The following is an 18,550-nucleotide window of genomic DNA, read 5'->3' on the forward strand; positions in this document are numbered from 1 at the left end:
ATGGACACACTTGATCTGCATGCACAACTACGGTAGCTAAATATTCAAATTAAGCACATAATTGTGTGGGCATTTAAAAAATTTAAGCGTAAAGCATGAATTTAGATTAAAAAAGAGGCTGTCCAGAGGAATAGCTCCAGATAGGCTATTCCACAAAAGAGGGGAAGGGGATAATGTGTAATAATTGGAAACTGCTAATGAAAGAGGAGAAACTTCATGACAGCCTGTTAGTAGAGTGCAAAGGCTTAAGAAACAGAACCACTATGGCACAATTAAGTTCTTCTATTGCTTATGGCAAAGTCAGATCAAGTCCTATAACAATGCAGCGGGACCAGCATTCTAGACTTACCCTCATTTTATGTTTCAGGCTGGTATTAAATTTACTTTTACAGTTACAACCCTGCAAATTAGTCTGCGTGTGAGTACATGACATCAATAGTACTACTCTGTACTTAAAGATAAGTACATGCATATAAGTGTTTGCAGGATCCAGGTCTTAGCGCACCTGGATCCTGCAAACATCATCAGTTAAATATGTTTACATTAAAGAGACACTACCATGTAGTTTAGCCATAACATTTATTTTATTAAAAATATAAAATCTCCTGTTAGTATTTTTTGCTTGCATTTAAATACCCCCCAACCCCGGTGCTGGAGAGGCAAATACAACAGCCTTTTTCTAAACCAATGCAGGAGAACCAGGAAATGAAATGACTCAAATAAGGTAACCACTCTGTTTTCAGTAGGGTGACCAGATGTCCCGATTTTATAGGGACAGTCCCGATTTTTGGGTCTTTTTCTTATATAGGCTCCTATTACCCCCCACCCCCATCCTGATTTTTCACATTTCCTGTCTGGTCATCCTAGTTTTCAGTGTCTAAACTGTGTGAAATGGCAAAAAGAAACGAACCAACAGGACGACTGGTGACAAGAAAATTAGATTTTGCTTTTTTCCCCTCAGTGTTGTTAACCTAAGGCAATTAAACTTTTTAATCTGATTTTTAGTTACTAACTTTTTATTTTAACTTTTCAACTTTTTATTGACGATTTAAAAATTGCGCTAATCCACGATGTTGTTTAACAAGTATCAAAAGAGGATGACAATACAAGAGGGCAGAGCTGAGCCCAGCAGGGCAGGAGTTCCAGGAAGCAGACACATGGGGTCGGTAAAAGTTATATCAATCATTTAAAAAATTCACCCCATTGGGCCCATCCCTCCTTCAAGTAGTTCAGCTGCTGACCTAATAGGGGCAGGTGATTTTGAACATGGCATTTACATGGATTGGTCAGAAAATAGCTGTAAAAGTAAACATGATACTGTACTAACTTTCACAGTGGTAGCCGTGTCAGTCTGTATCAGCAGAAACAAGGAGGCGACCTTGTGGCACCTTAGAGACTAACACCTTTATTTGGGCCAAAGCTTTCGTGGGCTAGAACCCACTTCATCAGATGCATGAAGTGAAAAGTATATACCTGCTCCTGTATTTTTCCCTTCATGCATCTGATGAAGTGGGTTCGAGCCCATGAAAGTTTAGGCCCAAATAAAGGTGTTAGTCTCTCAGGTGCCACAAGGACTCCTCGTTGTGTTTGTTTATTGAGAGGGGGCACTGTTCTGTAGATATCTGTCCCGGGGGGGACATTTTAACGTGGACATGGAGTGGCAAACGAGGGCAAAGAGAGACGCCTCTGGCCAGAGCGCGGGGGACCCGCGCTGGCGTAGGAAGGGGTTAACCCAGGGCTGCCAAGACAGGCGCATGAATAATCCCGCGGCCACTCCCCCCACCTCGTCCCGGGGGGCGGCTGCCGCCGAAGGGGTTTGCCAAGCCGCGGCGGGCGCGTTGGCGGGGCAGGGGCAGGGGCAGGAGCCGGCCCCGGGGAGGGGAGGGCAGAGATTGATGGCTCATCACTTGATTAGGCAGCCCTGCCTCTGCCCGGCTTGGCTCCGCGGCTGCACACACCCAGCCTCGGCGGCGGCTCCCCGGCGTGCAGCCCGCTCCCCCGCCAGCTCTCCCCGCCGGGCAGCAGCGCTAGGCTCGTCCCCGCCAACTTCCTCTCCCCCCTTCTCCGTCCCTCGCCTCGCAGCGCCGGTGAAAATGGCGAGGAGGGAGAGGGATGCGGGCAGGCTCCGGGGGACCCTGGTGTCACTGCTGCTGCTGCTGGCGGCGGCGCTGCCCGCCGGCGCGGCTCGCCCGCGGGTCCCCCTGCCCGGGGACGTGAACGGCTACAGCCTGCACCCGCCCTACTTCAACCTGGCCGAGAGCACCCGGATCTCCGCCACCGCCACCTGCGGGGAAGAGCGCGGCGGCAGCCGGAGCCCCCGCGCCGTGGAGGATCTGTACTGCAAGCTGGTCGGCGGGCCGGTGGCAGGAGGGGACCCCAACCAGACCATCCAGGTACGGCCCCCGCCCCGCGCCACTTCTCCCCGGGGGCACCTGCCCCGCGCCCCCTGGCCATGGCTCTCCTCCCCCGCCGCCCCAGGTAGCCCGGCGCCGGCCGCCTCTCCCTTGCATGGAGGCGCTCGCCGGCCGATGAATGGGGCCAGGCGCGCACAAAGCGATGTGGGAAATGCCTCTTCGGGTCCGTGTTTGCTTTGCCCCAGGCGCCCTCTCCTCCCGTTGGCTCTTCTCGCCACCCAGCGAAGGGGGGACCTGTGAGTTGCGGAAACTTTTTGTTGTGGTTGTTTCTTTGGAGCCGCTGCATTGGATGGCCAGGGGTCGCCTCCCCACGGGATGGTTCGAAGCAGCCCCTCGGCAATTTTCGTCCCAGGCTTTAGCAAAGCGGAGCTGTATTAAATTCCCTGGGAATACGCCTGGCTCTGGTTGTGTGGTGCATTTCCTCTTCAGGAGGGCTTTGCCCCCCCCCCCCCAGTGTAAATCAAGATCTTGTTTTTCTTCCATCAGTCTGTGTTTGCAAAGGTAGATTTCAGCTCCACTGGCTATGTGGAATTAGCCCAGCGGTTCGTTTTAGAAAAGAAGGGTGCGAGAGAGGGAAATCCTGCAACAAATTATCTGGCCCATTTTAGGTCATTACCTACTAGGAGAGCAATTCGGTGTTTCAGAAAACAGCAGGGCGACAATCTTTTCATTAGTATTTTTTCCCAGGTGTGTGCCCTTGTGTTTGTGCCCTGCAAATAGCAGTTGCATTTTTGCAGTGTTCATTTCCTTAGCTCCACGAAAGGGCTGATTGTGGAAGATCATTTTGAAGGGATGGTGAGGGGTGATTTCCTCCTCCCTCACTTTTCTAAAAAGCTTGTCACTTGGTTAGTTTGGAGGCATCTTCTCTGAATTCTCCAAACGTGGTTTCTCTTTCAAAGGCTGAAGGGGAAAGGGAACACGTGTTCCTTTTCAGGGTTGCTAGAAATGCTCCAGGGTTGCCAGAAATTGTACAAACTAAACACAGCCTGTTAGGTTCCCATGGCATTATTTTTAAAGGCGTCAGTTTCTGTGTTGATGAAATCCAGGGCAAGTGGAGACTGCTGAATGGGTCTGAAAGCAAAGATCAGACATTGGTGATCATGCTAATATTTAATAATATGGGTGCGTAACTTGTGTTGAGATATTTTTTTTTTAAGGGGTGTTGGTAATATTCACCTGACATCCGCTTGTAAACACAGTTTATCTATATCCCATGTGTCCCAGTTTAACCCAACAATAGGGACCTGTAGCCAGGAATCCCCTTGGAATGCAGACTGCAAAAATGCAGTAATACTCCGTCATCTGTGTGTAGCAGCCTGTTTAACAGCCATGGACATCTTGGAAGGCAGGGAGACCAATTGCGAGAAGATTTGTAAAATGGGAGCCTTAGTTCCATGAATCCCAGATCCGCTGTAATCCCATGAGAACAGCCAAAGTAGTGGGAAGCAAATAGAAGAATTTGAAACCCTTTTGTGGAATGAGGAAAAAAGCAATGACAAATCTAAGCAACACAATGTGCTGTTTGCCAGTAGCTTCTCCTGGGTTCTTTAAGAAAGATGGTGCTAGTTCACCGGGAGCAATAGGACCCTCAGCGTGTTAATAAGCAGCGGGAGTGTTTGGAAAACAGCTAGTGTGAAGTTGCTGTCCTCAAACAGGTCAGATAGGAGAAAGTGGCCCAAATGGAATATCTGCTTCTAAAAAACCCGAAGTCTCCAATGCTTTAGCTAATTGGAATTTTCTCGCTACTAAAGGGCAAAGTCCTGTCAGTGGCCCATGCTTAAGGATGTTGCTGTGGGAAAGCCAACATCCCATCCTCCTTCAATTTGATTGCTTTACCGTTGTTAGCAGACATGTGCATCAGACCTGTATAATGCAACAGGTATTTATCTAAAATAAAACACAACTGGGCAAATATTGCCTTATTCTGTAGTTGATGGATGTGGGTAAGGATTCTGTGAATCCTGAACATAGCAGTTGTTGGAACTGCAGTGCTGCGCTTTTATTGTCAATGTAATGCTTAGAGAGGAAGACGACTGAGAAATGCGTGCTGTTCTGTGTGCAGTTGCCAACATCTAAATACCTGGTAAGTAAATCCAGTAAAATGAGACTTCTAAAAACAGGGAGGTTTATTGCACATTAAGGGCTATGCATTTGACATGAAGTCAGTGGCCATTTGGGATGCTTCTGTGTGACTAGCCTGATTTATAACAGCCAGCATTAAATAGTGGCTAAAATAAAGCATTTGGAGTCTAATGACTTGTGTGGTGCTCTCTAGCAAGTGTGACTCATGCCCTTGCAAATACAGGCTGGCCCTAGCACTGTAGTTTTCTTAAATCTTACCAGTTATTTCCAGTTAAACAAACGTGGTTCCTTAGACTTTGAGATACTATAGTGACCCCCTCCCTGTCCTTCTGTGCAGCTCTGATATGGGAGTGCTTTGATCTGAGCTCTGCTTCCTAGGCTGATATTCTTCGGTCAATCTGAAAGCTTTACAATCCTTTTGTAGTGGCTCCTTTCCATGACTACAGGCAGCACCTGAAAGGAAGGGAAAAAAGAGATATTAGTGCAAAGGTCAGAGTTCCCAATTCATCCCTGTTAGGGATTTCAGCACCACCCAGTGACTAAAGCAATGGGGGGGGGGGGGGGGGGGGAAGTGTTCAATTTAAGCAGTTTGAAGCGACAGGAATGAACTCCAAATGTAAGTCACTAATACGCTCCATGTTTCACCAGATACTCGCCTAACCCCTTCACCTGCTCTCTTGTATATTGTTCCACACAAAGTGCAGCCACGGTGAGGAAGGCTTTTGGGTGGGAGCGCTGCAAGATTCAGTTTTGATGGGTACTCAAGAAGTTTCAATGGGGCATGGTAGTTAAGAGGACAGACATTCGTTGGATTGGCTGCCTAATAATAAATATTGTAGCTTGTCAATTTAATAGGTTCAATCAATTCTCCCACCACGAACAGTTTTAGTTAATTAACACTGTAATAGAATTTTTGGGGGAGGGAAATCAACTATTTTTGCCTCAAGGAATTCCTAAAAAACCCTGTTTTGTTTAATAATACTGGCTTTGAAAATTGCAGAGTTTGTGGCATAGTTTCAAACACCAGGCTCCAGATCTGTTTGGAATATGATGAAGTCAGGGCGTGGCTACACTTGCAGATGTGCTTTGAGTTAAACCAGCCTTTCGGAGAGCGCAGTAAGGAAAGCGCTGCAGTCTGTCCACACTGACAGCTGCAAGCGCACTGGCGTGGCCACATTTGTGGCACTTGCAGCGGCATTGGGAGCTGTGCATTATGGGCAGCTATCCCACAGAGCAGATTTGGCCCCTTTGTATTGTTATCTGCTATGTCTGTAAAGTGCCTATCGTTGTTTGTGTGCTATACAAATAATTGGGAGATAGCTAATGTCAAAGACTCGTTTGGTGTCTTTTCCATGCTTCCTTTTATTAAGACACCAACATTTTAATGACTTAATAGGAATTGAAAACAAATCCTGTGAATTTTTTTTTGGGCAACAGGTTATAGCTGCCTGCAAAACCAGACACCTGTTGCAACAACAGCCAAGCATGTGCCAATTTGGTGTGTGCCGTTACCGGATTTGCATGCACAGTTGAGGTAATTGTGCACCTGACTCATTTGAAAATGCCACCCAGGGCTTCCCCAGCCCCCCAGTTTATTTTCTCTAAAGCCTTGGGGTCTTGTCCCTCAGGGTTTCTGATAAATTAGGTGAGGATCAGTGAGAATGGGTCAAGGCAAGGCCAGATAAGCCAGTACAAAGCCAGCTGCCTTAAGGTTGCCAAGCTCAGCAGGGCTTCAGGGCTCTTGTCTGTGCTCTGAGGAGAATTGAGATTTCCCATTTACTTCAGTGGGAGCAGGAGCAGGCCAGTGATTCTTTGAAGGCTCCTCTTCCATTCAGTCCCTCTCCTTATCACTCCTCTTGCAGTTTGTTCTGATAGTAGCACTATTATGTTCCTTAAACCCTTTTGCAACTTCTGTCTTTCTTCCTCCATTTCAATAGTTCTTTCACCTTGTTGCTTACCTTGGTAGGCATCTCCCTCCCTCCTGCTCTTGAGCTGAGAAAACGTCTGTGTTGTTGTTTCCACAAGGCCCAGGGTAACACTTGTCAGACCTGCATTTTTCTTTTTAAAACAAAATCTTCAGATTCTGAGGTCAGAGCTCAGCTCTCTTTTGATCTGAATCTGTACCAGTGTAAGTGTGTAATCTGCCCTAAAATATGTTTGACTCGCTTAGGAGCTAGCAATGATCAATGTTGCTTGTGAGTCAGGTGCTCTCTCTAGACAAACGAGCTATTAAACTTTTGGGAATGGTAATATCAGGGACCAAATTACACCATTTAATAGCAAGCTCAAGTAACAGGTTTCAGAGTAGCAGCCGTGTTAGTCTGTATCCGGAGTACAAGGAGTACTTGTGGCACCTTAGAGACTAACAAATTTATTTGAGCATAAGCTTTCGTGGGCGACAGCAAGTAAGCCACTGAGATGTTAGCCTTTAATACTGGCACTTAGCACCAGTAACAGAGAGAGGAACGTTTGTAGCATCAATTAAGTACAGTAGCCTTTGTTAATTTTCAGTCCTCTGGAAACTTGAAGGGGTGACTGCATGTCATTGCTAGGGTTGTGTGAAACACTTGCAACAAAATTCAAGAACATCAGAGTGAGGATTTTGCATTTTGCTCCAAGTTTCTTTAACATCCCACTTTTGTGACAAGCCTCTGAATTTTGGGCTTGGCACTAGAAATCTAATTCTCCACACAACCTGTTGCACAGGTTTCTTTTAGCAGATCTCTTCTTTAGTCACCTGTTACTTGTTCACCCAGTGAATGTCTGTTCTTTGCTTGTCTGTGCCCTTGTTAGATATTGGTTTAAAAAGACCTTGTTCTGACTCCCTGTGTTACAGCAAGGTCTCAGTGCACAGCAAACAGTGTTACACTGGGCAGCTCTGGTTGTCTCCATTCCTTGGCTTTGTACTTCGCTGTCTGGTATTTTCATATCTCTAGCCGAGTTAATTAAAAGGTGGGCTTGTTCGGAACAAGTTGTGTTGCATAATTGCCTGCAAATAACATACCACACGTCTGCAGGGAAGAATGCTGGGAATTTTCAGTTTCCTCTTTGGCTTGGAGTCTCATCCAGCCCTTTGAGTTTGTGGAAATGACAATGGTTATTCTGTGGGATGACTATCTTACTGCAGCCCTGGAGGGGGAGAGGGTTTGAAGTGCTAGGAAGCTGGAAGTTGTTCCTGGAGATATGTTTCTGGTGTAATAACGCCAGCTGATCTTAAACTGAACTTTGCACCCCTTGATAATCTGTACGTTATTCCCTGACAGCCAGAAACTTCTATGCTTAAACTCTGTACCGTTCACCATTTTTTTTTTTTTTTTAAACATCTTTTAAAAAAAAATGTTAAATTTAAAACTACCAGGAGCCAGGACAGACAAGGCTGACTGACGTACTATGCCCAGAGGTAACCATCTCTTTTAAAGGGGAACTGTCAGCTAAGTGAACTCCTTTTGTGGGCTGTTCATAGCAAGGTGATTCAAGTGACAGGACAGAGGGACTAAGCTAATAACTCACCAATTCCCTAGACTATTTTCACGCCCCCTCAGCGTGGCCCAAATCCCTCCTTTTGGTGTAACCTGCCTTGCTGTTCTACAGAAGTGTCTTAAGCAGCTGGGCGCCTGCCTGACGCTGCTCAGGGCCCACCCCATGAGTTGCAGGGTTCTCTCCCTCCTTGGCTGCATGCCCAGGGGTCTATTGGTACCATAGCAACCCACGCTGCACCAGGGAGACCATGAGTGACTCACAGCTAGAGGCCCTGTTGCTGCTGAGGAGATCACAAGGCTGGCTGGTCTGGCCAGGTGTTGGATGTTGGCTATTACATTCAAGCAGGGCCATAGCTGAAAGGGTTTTACTTGTAAATTCCCTCTTCCACCCCTATTTTTGTTTTGGGTTTTGGTTTTCTGGTCCCGATTAGAATTATACATGTACAGAAGGGGAAGGGAACACTGTGACGGGTTGGATCACAGAAACCCCCCTTGGGAGCTGCCACCCAGTGTATCAAGACTACTTCTATCTCCATTAATTTAATATCTCCTAGAACTGGAAGGGACCTTGAAAGGTCATCGAGTCCAGCCCCCTGCCTTCACTAGCAGGAGCAAGTACTGATTTTGCCCCAGATCCCTAAGTGGCCCCCTCAAGGATTGAACTCACAACCCTGGGTTTAGCAGGCCAATGCTCAAACCACTGAGCTATCCCTCCTCCCCCACAGCTATTCCTGTTTTCCCTGCCAGCTCAGGACTCCAGCACCCTGTCTTGCTGTGCCAGACACTCCCGTCTGCTCCAACACAGATCTAGGGTCTGAATTACTTGCCCCAAAGCTGCAAGTTTACCTGAAAACAGCTCACAGAAGTGTGCTCGTCTTTAGCACTCAGATGCCCAACTCCCAATGGGGTCTAAACCCAAATAAATCCGTTTTACACTGTATAAAGCTTATTGGTCGCCCTCTATAACACTGATAGAGAGAGATGCACAGTTGTTTGCTCCCCCAGCTATTAATACATACTCTGAGTTAATTAATAGATAAAAAGTGATTTTATTTAATACAGAAAGTAGGATTTAAGTGGTTCCAAATAGTAACAAACAGAACAAAGTAAGTCACCAAGCAAAATAAAATAAAATGCGCAAATCTATGTCTAATTAAACTGAATACAGATAATCTCACCCTCAGAGATGCTTCGGTACGTTTTTTTTTTTTTTCTTCAGATTGGACACCTTCCAGGCCTGGGCACAATTCTTTCCCCTGGTACAGCTCTTGTTCCAGCTCAGGTGATAGCTAGGGGATTCTTCATGATGGCTCCTCCTCTCCTTGTTCTCCACCACCCCTTTATATATCTTTTGCATAAGGCGGGAACCCTTTGTCCCTCTGGGTTTCCACCCCCTCCTCCCCCTGGAAAAGCACCAGGTTAAAGATGGATTCCAGGTCAGGTGACATGATCACATGGCACTGCAAGACTTCATTACCCACTTGCCAGCACACACACATACAGGAAGACTCGCAGGTAAACACAGCCATCTGTAGACAATGGTCCTGGTTAATGGGAGTCATCAAGATTCCAAACCACTATTAATGGCCCACACTTTGCATAATTACAATAGGCCCTCAGAGTTATATTTCTTATTTCTAGTTTTAGATACAAGAGTGATACATTTATACAAATAGGATGATCACACTCAGTAGATTATAAGCTTTGTAATGATGCCTTACAAGAGACCTTTTACATGAAGCATATCCCAGTTACATTATATTCACTTATTATCATGGTTTTTATAAAACTATATAGACTGCACAACATCACAAACACATTTTGTTTATTTTAAAAAAACCTCAGGTGTGGACCCCAAGCAATCCCCTCCTCCAGTGCTGTAGAATTTCCAATTGGAAATGTGCTTCATATACCCTCAGTTTGGGGGTGGTCACAACACAACAGCATAACTCTGGGTTGCCTGCAATAATGGCACTTGTGGGGGGTTGTTTATTCATCCTGGCTGGAGAGATCCCCATTAAAAATGATTGATGTGGGTTTAAAGAGAACATGTATGGAGAGAATGTGCATCTTTAAAGGGATACAAGCCCTCTTTGGGGAGAGGATGGCGGTGAGGTTGCTAAACCACTTAGGTGCCACATCCACTTCTTGATTGTTCTTTGCCTCTCCTTTTATCTGGCAAGACTATCCTCCCTCCCTGATGTCTGGGCTTTTTATGAACAAAAAAGAGTCTGCTGCTTGGAATGTGCCAGCTGCTCTGGGATTGTGTTAATTTCTCCTGTTTGTGTCTTCCGGCAGGGGCAGTACTGCGACATTTGCACATCGATGAACAGCAACAAGGCTCACCCCATAACCAACGCCATCGACGGAACAGAGCGCTGGTGGCAGAGTCCTCCCCTCTCTCGCGGGCTGGAGTTCAACCAGGTCAATGTGACCTTGGACCTTGGACAGGTAATGGAAAAGGCTTGTGGTGTTTTAGATTGAAAGCTGCTCTTGTCGGGGACCTGTCCTCTTGGGTGTCTTTAAAGAGCTTCAGTTATCCCCATGGTAGAGGTGAGACACAACGCTGCTGTGATGACTGGACAGGGAATTCTCCACTAAGGTCCCAGGGTGCAGACAAGACCTTCTAGTTCTCTCCAGCTCTAAAACAAAACTTAATGCAATCTGTGCTGCATAGTGTTACCTACCACACAATCTCCCTAAGCATTGGCCACAGCGGTCACACGAGTCACAAAAACCTGTAGCGCTGACTAAATAATAGGAGTGCCCCTGAAGAGTCTTTGGCTAACTTGGCTACCATGTCATATGTAAACTTCACTCCTGAATTCCTTGTTGCTGTAGCCAAAACATGAGCCATGGCTGGCCCAGAGGTGTTAAGATGTGTGTTGCAAAACATTAACTAGAGCATTTAAACCATGGAGTTTTAAAACTCCATGAAATCAGCTTTAAAGGCCTTGTGACGAAACTGACAATAGAGCTTTGGTCTTCAATACTGTCCAGTGAAAAGAATTAGCACTGTAGAAATGCTAGCTACCAGCCCTCATGGCCGCTCACCTCTGTAGCGCCTGTTCATTTGGAGAATAATTCTTCTGGAAACGTCGGGTTATTTTTTTTCAAACCTTCCTCAGCGGAGGGGAGGGGACTCCAGGAGTAAACTGTTTCTAAAAACACTGGCCACGTTGTAAACAAGAAATCACAAACTCTGCTTAGTGACCCTGGGCTTTTCTGTAGGCTTTTGCTTCTGTGTATAGACAGCAGCATGGCCAGTGTCTGCTATATCCAGAGAACCCTGTCAGTCCACAGACGCTTCCAAACAGGAGAGTGTGGTGCAGTGTCTCTGAGTGTAGGGGCATTAGGGAAGACTCCTGCTTTCCAGATGCCTCGTTGCTTGGTGTGCTGTAGAGATCGTCTTTTACCTCCACATGCTATTGATGCAGTAGAAGGGCTTTGCTTGTCTCAGGTCTTCTGAAAGGGACTGTTTGAGGGCTTCATAAAGGTCTGTTGCTTAGGCAGAAGGGAAGCATTTTTAAGCAATTGCCTCATTTTGCAACCCACCTTGTTCAATATTTAAATATCCCCAGTACATTAGGGGAGCGGCAGGGCATCGGTGAATGGGGCCTGGAGAGGGGTAATAGCATGTTCTGCTGAAGGGTCTGACATGAAGCTTTTCATTTCAAGAGAGCGCCTGCTGTCTGCCGGGAGAGCTCCTGGCTAGTAGCCCTGGCTTCCTGGGTTCTTGAATAGAGCAGGCAAAGGAGGCAGTCTGTGTGCTGTAAGCAGTTTACTCCTCAGAATTCAGCGAGCCGGGCATTCGCTCCAGAACTTGTTTGTAATGAAGTAGCACTTCTAACTGCTGCTGCACCCATTGTGCTGGCTGGGTGCAGACTTTCATCGCCAGCATTGGGATTTCTCTAGCCCTTGCCGTTGGGGGCAGGGGGGGGAATGAGTTTTCCAAGCAGGTTGAGGGTTGGCTTGAACAATGGGCCTTCTGCTACCAAAAGGTGGAGAGAAAGTTGGAATCAAGTTTTTGAAGCTTGTGTTACAGGTGAGCTGCACAATGTAAGCCCCTCACCTTATTTGTAGGCACGTTGCTTTTTTGCTTGTGCAGATATGGGGCTTGGCGAATGAGGCCTTTGCATGGTTCCCCTATTGTGTGGCTTTGATAGCATAACCATTATGAAGGCAGTGGAGGCGTTGCATTGAGTAAGCAGAATTTCAGGTGCATGGACGGACTGTCAAGTTATTTGTAGTGCGCTTGGTTTGGAGTTAAATAAACTCGAAGGCCCTGAGCATGCCTTAAAGATCTGTGCCTGAAGGGGGTGCTCTGCACTGAGATCTTCCCTACAGCCAGGCAACTGAACCCTCGCCATGTAGGAGGAATCTAGGCCTAGTTTGTACCTCCTGATTTTCAGTAATATTCAGATATGTTAATTTCTGCTCATCCATTTGAGCGAAGTCTCCAGGATCCCCTCTAAACATGTCCCTGCCACGTAACAGTGCTAGCATAGCTTTCCTGCACGCTGTGGACAAAGATCTTTTTTCCGGAGACCCTTGATAGCTACACTGTGCAATCCACGTTGCCCCCCCCCAAACATCCCCATAATGCCTTGATCAGAATCTCTAAAGCAGATTTAGAATATGGCCCTTGGGAGGGTGAGAGTCCTCAGCACACTGGCCAAGGAGGTTGTACTAATGCCATTTCAGAGGGACCCAGTGGATGCCAGCTACTTTGGAAATGCTCCAAATGCAGGGGTTTTGTGAGGTGAGGAGAATACTAGAGCTTTGTCTCCTGATGGGAGGATGTGGGTGGAACTTTGCTTGCTCCAACTGCTGTCTGTACCTGTGGGCGGGAGGGAAAGGAGAGAGGGTTTCAAAGCCCATCAAATCAGGGCAGGCATTCCTCTTCTCCCCTCCCCCCCTTCTCCAAGCAGCACCTTTGGCCCTAAACAGTGATGCAGTCTGCAGAGACTGCTCGCCAGCTACTGAAGCTTTGATGGCTCAAATCTGCATCTACCTCCTTCAGTTCCTTCCTAGACTGTAACATTGGGAGTGTGGGAGTGAAGATCCAGAGGGAAAGTTGGGATATGGGGGGGGGAGGGAATTCTGCCATGGTGAAATTTTTGGTCTTTGGGTTTTCTCTTTCTCACCCTGCACTCTCATGTTTCCTTGTTCATTTCCCACCCCCTCATTCTTTTGCTAGTGGGAAATGGGATTTCATCACCGTGCATGCTTGGTCATGAGCAAAATCCAATGTGACCGCTGATGGTGACTGGTGGATTATGTGGAAAGGATCCCTTGGTTTCAAAGTAGCAGTGTTAGGTAAAAAGCAAGTCCTCACTCACCTCTCCAGCACCCGAGTTCGTGCGGAGTTGGTATGGGGCTCACAATCTGTCAGAGACCAGACACCAATTCGTTGATCAACGGGCTCACACTATCCTTAGCTTGAAAGGCTTCAGAGTAAGTGTGGCAAGTTTATTAGGGGTGAGCATCAATATTTATACCCAGAAGTAAACAAAGTGATTAACAGATCATAATGGTCATGTATAATCAATCAAGATTCTACAGGATAAAACAGGTTAAAATGTAAATTCAGAAAGAGAAAAGGGGAGATGGCTACTTAAGGGGAGGGGAGTGTCATGAGTAGTTCGCAGGTCAGAGCTTTGATTAAAAGTTCAGACAGAGACATCAAGTCTGGGTTAAGTTTAAGCTCATCAAAAGTTCAGACTCAACAGCAGCTGTGTTAGTCTCTAAGGTGCCATAAGTACTCCTGTTCTTTTTCTAAAATGGCTGTTACTCCTCACCATGTCCAAAGTTTGCATTCACTGGTCCTCCACAAATACCCAAAGCAGGTCACTGCAAGTGCACATGGTCTGTTCTCAAACTAGCAACCCATTTCTGGCAGTTTCATCATAACAGTAATCCTATATTAAATGGACATTCCTTTCACGTATACTGTGGATTGGCCCCGGTTCTCATCCCCCACTTGTCGGGGTTAGGTGATGGCGAATGTTTGTGGGATTCTGTAACCCTTCCCCTGGTTTCCTTCTGTTGACCTGGGGCTGTGGCTGAGAGAGAGGAAGGTAAAGAAAGGCTTGCCTGAGGTCCTATTGTACCTGCAGGGCATGTGCCAGAAGAGCCTAATGTAATTGGAAGAGAAGTGTTGGAAATTCCTCGGATGCCTGTGGGACTGTGCAGGTAATAGCCTGAAAGGCAGGCTGAGCACTTTACAGGCTGGAAAATAAGGCCTTTTATGCCTCCCAGTGCCTTGCAGGGAGCCCTTTTTTGTCCAGTTTAAATTGAATTGAGTGGATTGGCCAACGTCTGCCTCAGAAAATGTCTTACGCATTTTAGATAGTAACCAGCACTGGTTCCTTTTGAGCTATGATGTTGGGGTACAGGGTGGATGTGTTTAGACACATCGAAGGTTCTGGGGTCACGGACACTTGATTTGCTGCAGAGATACTGGAGTGTCCTAGGGTGGTTAGCGTCAGGAAAGGGATTCTTTGCAACACTGCCCTTTTGCCATAGCAATTCTTTGCTGCCAGCGTCTCTTCTGAGGCTTGGCCTTCACTTAAACGTTAGGTCAACATAGCTATCTTAGTCAGGAGTGTAGGGGGGGGGAAAAAACATGCCTGGCTGACACAGCTATGCCAACCTATCACCCAGTGTAGATACAGCTGTGTTGAAGGAAGAGGGCTTCCCTTGACAGAGCTACTGTCGTTCAGGGAGGAGTTGTTCCTATGCTGACGGGAAATACCCCTTCCATTGCTGTAGATGGTGTCTGCGCTGTGGGGTTATGCCAGCATAGCCACTGCATAGACATGCCCTGAGTCATGCCTGCTTAATTACTAACGAGAACCAAGTTCCTTCAGCACTTGACAGCATCATGGGGATAGGGGAGACTGTGATTAATTTGTTCATCAGGCTGCTTTCAGTGGCTGTGTCCAGAGAACTTGCTCTCTTTCTTCACTGGGATAATGAAATTGGAAGGGAAGGGGAAAGGGAGGAATATTCTTTGTAGCCAACTAACAACGGTTTATAAAACGTATGTGGCCACCCAGCTGGAATTATTATATTAAAGGCCCACATCATGTCCTCTTAATGTCAGCAGCTGCTTAAACATTATGGCTTCATTGGTAGGGTAGATCAGAGAGGTCTCGTCCTAGAGTGGGCAAAAGGTAATCAAATGCATAATCTGCTTGGGAGAAATTGTTCCAGCTCCCTTGTATCTGCTCCCTTATCGTCTGTGGTAGCAGAGCTATGGTTTCAGAACTGCCATTGGATGTTGACGCGGATAAAACAGGGAAAGGGGTGGAGGGAGAAAAGCCATCTAGAATTCCAATACTTGGCTGAGATCTGGCAGCTAGAAACAAAACAAGTTGCTCCATTTACAACTGGAAAAAAGGGAGCTAATTGGTACTGGAAGCTGCTGGTGGAGTATAAATAGAGAACAGATTTTTTTGCTGCTGCTGATCATAAACTCACTCTTAAAGCTTCCAAACGTTCTGACACTGGGGTAAGTAGTCTGGTGGCTCCTTGGGAGTGTCTTGTTACAAAATAATGCTACAGAACCATGCTAGAACAAGGATTGGCTTTCCTGCATGGATGGGGCTGGAGTGCATTAGCACTAAGTTTACAGCATCCTTGCTTAGCGTGGTCCTATCCACAGGTCAGACCAAACCACGCAATAACGTTTTTGATGCTGAGGCTCAATGTTATAGTGCAGATGGGGGTATTAGTGACACTTGCCTATACCGTGTGGAAGACAATGATTCTCTTAAGTGAAAGGAAACCGAGCCTTGCTAGTGAAACTGTTTTGTCTGTGAGGGCATCTTCGCTGTAGAGGCAGCCTAGGTGCACGGTGCCTGGGTGAGCAGCCACACTGCAGAGCCCGTTCTGAGTTACTGTGTGCTGCACTCATCCGTGTGTGTCGCTAGGGAGGCTGGTCTCATGGGTGGTTGTGCTGCAGTAAGCTGACCCACTCTGATTCTTAACTTGTCTGTCCTGGGCACATGGGGGGAGGGGATTTGGGGAAAGCACTGGAGAATTGTCAGCACTCGAGTGGTTTAGCCTGGATCCTCACTGCAAAATGGGTGGGTCAGCAGCCTGGATGAAAGCAGAACCTGGGCTCTAACCCCTTTTCCCCGAGCCATGCCAGCTAGCCCATGTTCAAAGCACCCCAGTGATGTTTTTGCGTGTGGACAGGAGAGGCATTGGGGTAGGAGCCTGGGCTGACTCTTCAGTGAAGGCCTCCCAAATGGGAGGTGTCGAGGCCAGTATTCACCTGAGTGTTGGGCAGAGAGGCAGCTTGCTGTAAGTGATGCTGCAGTTGCCATAGAAAGTCAGTGGGTGCAGGGACACGTCGGCTTTACCCAATGAAATAATAGGGAACTGCTCCAAGGCACGTGCAGATTGATCTTCATACTCAATGCACTGGGGAAGCGAAGGCTCCGTTTGAGCGCTGAGCAGGTCAGCTGGGGAAGGGGGAAAAAGTCCATCAGCGAGAGCCTTGGAGCCTTTGTCACAAGCAGTAGGTTACATGGAGAGAGCACAGGGAGGATTGACTGTGAATCTCTGTGGTGCTTGCCTGCCATAGTTCTGTTGATTGCTACTTGCTGCAGGTGGCGGGAGGGACAGGGCGCGATTGAAGGTATTTTAGCTGAGCAACTCTTGAAGCGAGAGACGTAATAAATCCGGTGGCTCTTTTTTCAAGAAATATGAATGGCTGGCTCCCTGCCAGAGCCTGACATCTTCCTGACATGAAGCTGAACCAGGCCAAGCCTCCCCAGAGAGCGTTCTGTATTGTCGGTGTTTCATGGTACGTTGTGCGGAGAAGAATGCTTGCAGCCAGGAAATGGAAGTACCTTCATGCCGGTGCTTGCCTAAGGTTAATAACTGCAGCACTGGTGGCGATGGGGTGCTTAGCGTCCCCGCTTCCACAGAGCTGTTGCCCGCCCTGGCTGATGCTGGAGTTGCCATGATTCCCCCCTAAACACAGTGGGTAGAACTCCAGATTGAAATTTTGCAGTGTGTCTTGATTCACACCCTCTCAGGTATTTATTTCCTTCTCTGAAGCCCACATTTCTTCCTGTCTAGCAGCCTCCACTTGGGGGGAAAAAAATCCCAGGCCCGGAAGAGCAGGATCTGACAGTGCCTCATACCTTCCGGCCACTCTCTCCTAGATCCCAAGGCCAAAAGTGACCATTCTGATTAAGGCTACAATTTAATCACAGGTATTTTTAGGAAAAGTCATAGATAGGTCATGGGCCGTGATTTTTTGTTTCTTGCCCACGACCTGTCCATGACTTACACCATAAATACCCATGATCGAATCTTGGGGGAAGCCCTGGTGGGAGGAAGAGCCCGTGGCACCGTCTCCCCCTCCCCCCCGGCACCACCTACTGCGAGCTGCCGAGTTGTGTCAGCTCCCGCCACCCCTGGCACGACTGTTCAGGCTGTCCCCAGGGCCAGCCGCATTGGTGGCTGCTGCTGGGTGCTCCCTGGGACAGCTGCCTGGAGCCACCAAAGCAGCAGCTGGTGTGGCTGGCTGCAGAGCTGCTCCAGCAGTGGCCGGTGTGGCTGTCCCCAGGGCCCCCTGAACAGCAGGCCCTGGGGCCAGCTGTTTGGGTGGCCCTTGGGTCAGCCACACTGGCCGCTGCAGAAGTCACGGAGGTCGCAGGAAGTCATGGAATCTGTGACCTCGGAGACAAATACGGAGCCCTAATTATGATGCTGACCTCATGGATACCACAGGCCATAGAATAGGGGTTCCCAAACTTTTTGCCGGCCTGACCCAAATTTAATGAAGGCTTTCCTGCCAGGACCCCAGGGAACACCATTTAGAAGAGCATAGTGTGTGATCACACTTGCAGAGGATGCTTTTGTAGAGCAAAACGATGTCCTCCACGCATCATGACCTTGCATGTACAGTGCATACGAGGTTGCTCTGTGTGGTGCAAAATGGCGCCCTCGGCACAGCAGGGATCACTGGAACCCCATCTGCTGATGCCGTATCTAGAACCCATCTTTTAAAAAGGCATTCAATCGTGATATAAAAATGGTGAGGCTTGGAGAATGCACCATGACCCGTGGTAAATTATCCAATGGTTAATTACTCTTGCTGTTAAAAATTTACACCTTAATTCCAGTTTGCATTTCTCTAGGGTCAATTCCATTGCATCACATTATACCTTTCTCAGCTAGACTGAAGGGCCTTTAATCAAATATTTGTTCCCCATGTAGGTACTTACAGGATATAATCAATTACCCCTTAATCTGGTGTGTTGTGGGGCACTGCTCTAGAGGAAGAATGCCGCCTTCTCTTCATCTTTGACTTTCTGTACTGACATTCATATGCATTTGTCTTTGTCTCTTTAGAGATGACAGTGTTTCATCCTTCAGAGACGTCCAGGTAGTAACTTCTACCAGATGTACACTCCAAATCCAGTTCTCCTTATTCAAAAGCTTCACATATTAATAATTTACAGAAGACTGAGGAAAAGGATGGATGGATAGATAGATAGATGAACGTTAGGACTAGTTTGAAGGTGCTTGGTTTAGTATCCGTAACAAATG

General features: G+C 47.4%; 1 protein-coding gene across 3 annotated transcripts in view; it reads left to right on the top strand.

Moving 5' to 3' along the window:
• Window positions 1-1,999: 1,999 nt before the first annotated feature.
• The window catches only part of LAMA5 (laminin subunit alpha 5), a 162,587-nt gene continuing 146,036 nt past the window's right edge, over window positions 2,000-18,550 (top strand). For 2 of the 3 annotated variants that reach the window (XM_034786599.1, XM_034786600.1), the window contains exons 1-2: window positions 2,000-2,393; window positions 10,274-10,426. In XM_034786599.1, the coding sequence (XP_034642490.1) occupies window positions 2,094-2,393; window positions 10,274-10,426 (453 nt within the window). In that variant the 5' untranslated portion in view covers window positions 2,000-2,093. The remainder of the gene's footprint in view (window positions 2,394-10,273; window positions 10,427-18,550) is intronic. The other variant, XM_034786598.1, reaches the window with a different exon arrangement.

The sequence above is a fragment of the Trachemys scripta genome, chromosome 12 (assembly GCF_013100865.1).
Source record: "Trachemys scripta elegans isolate TJP31775 chromosome 12, CAS_Tse_1.0, whole genome shotgun sequence".
Taxonomy (NCBI): Eukaryota; Metazoa; Chordata; order Testudines; family Emydidae; genus Trachemys; species Trachemys scripta.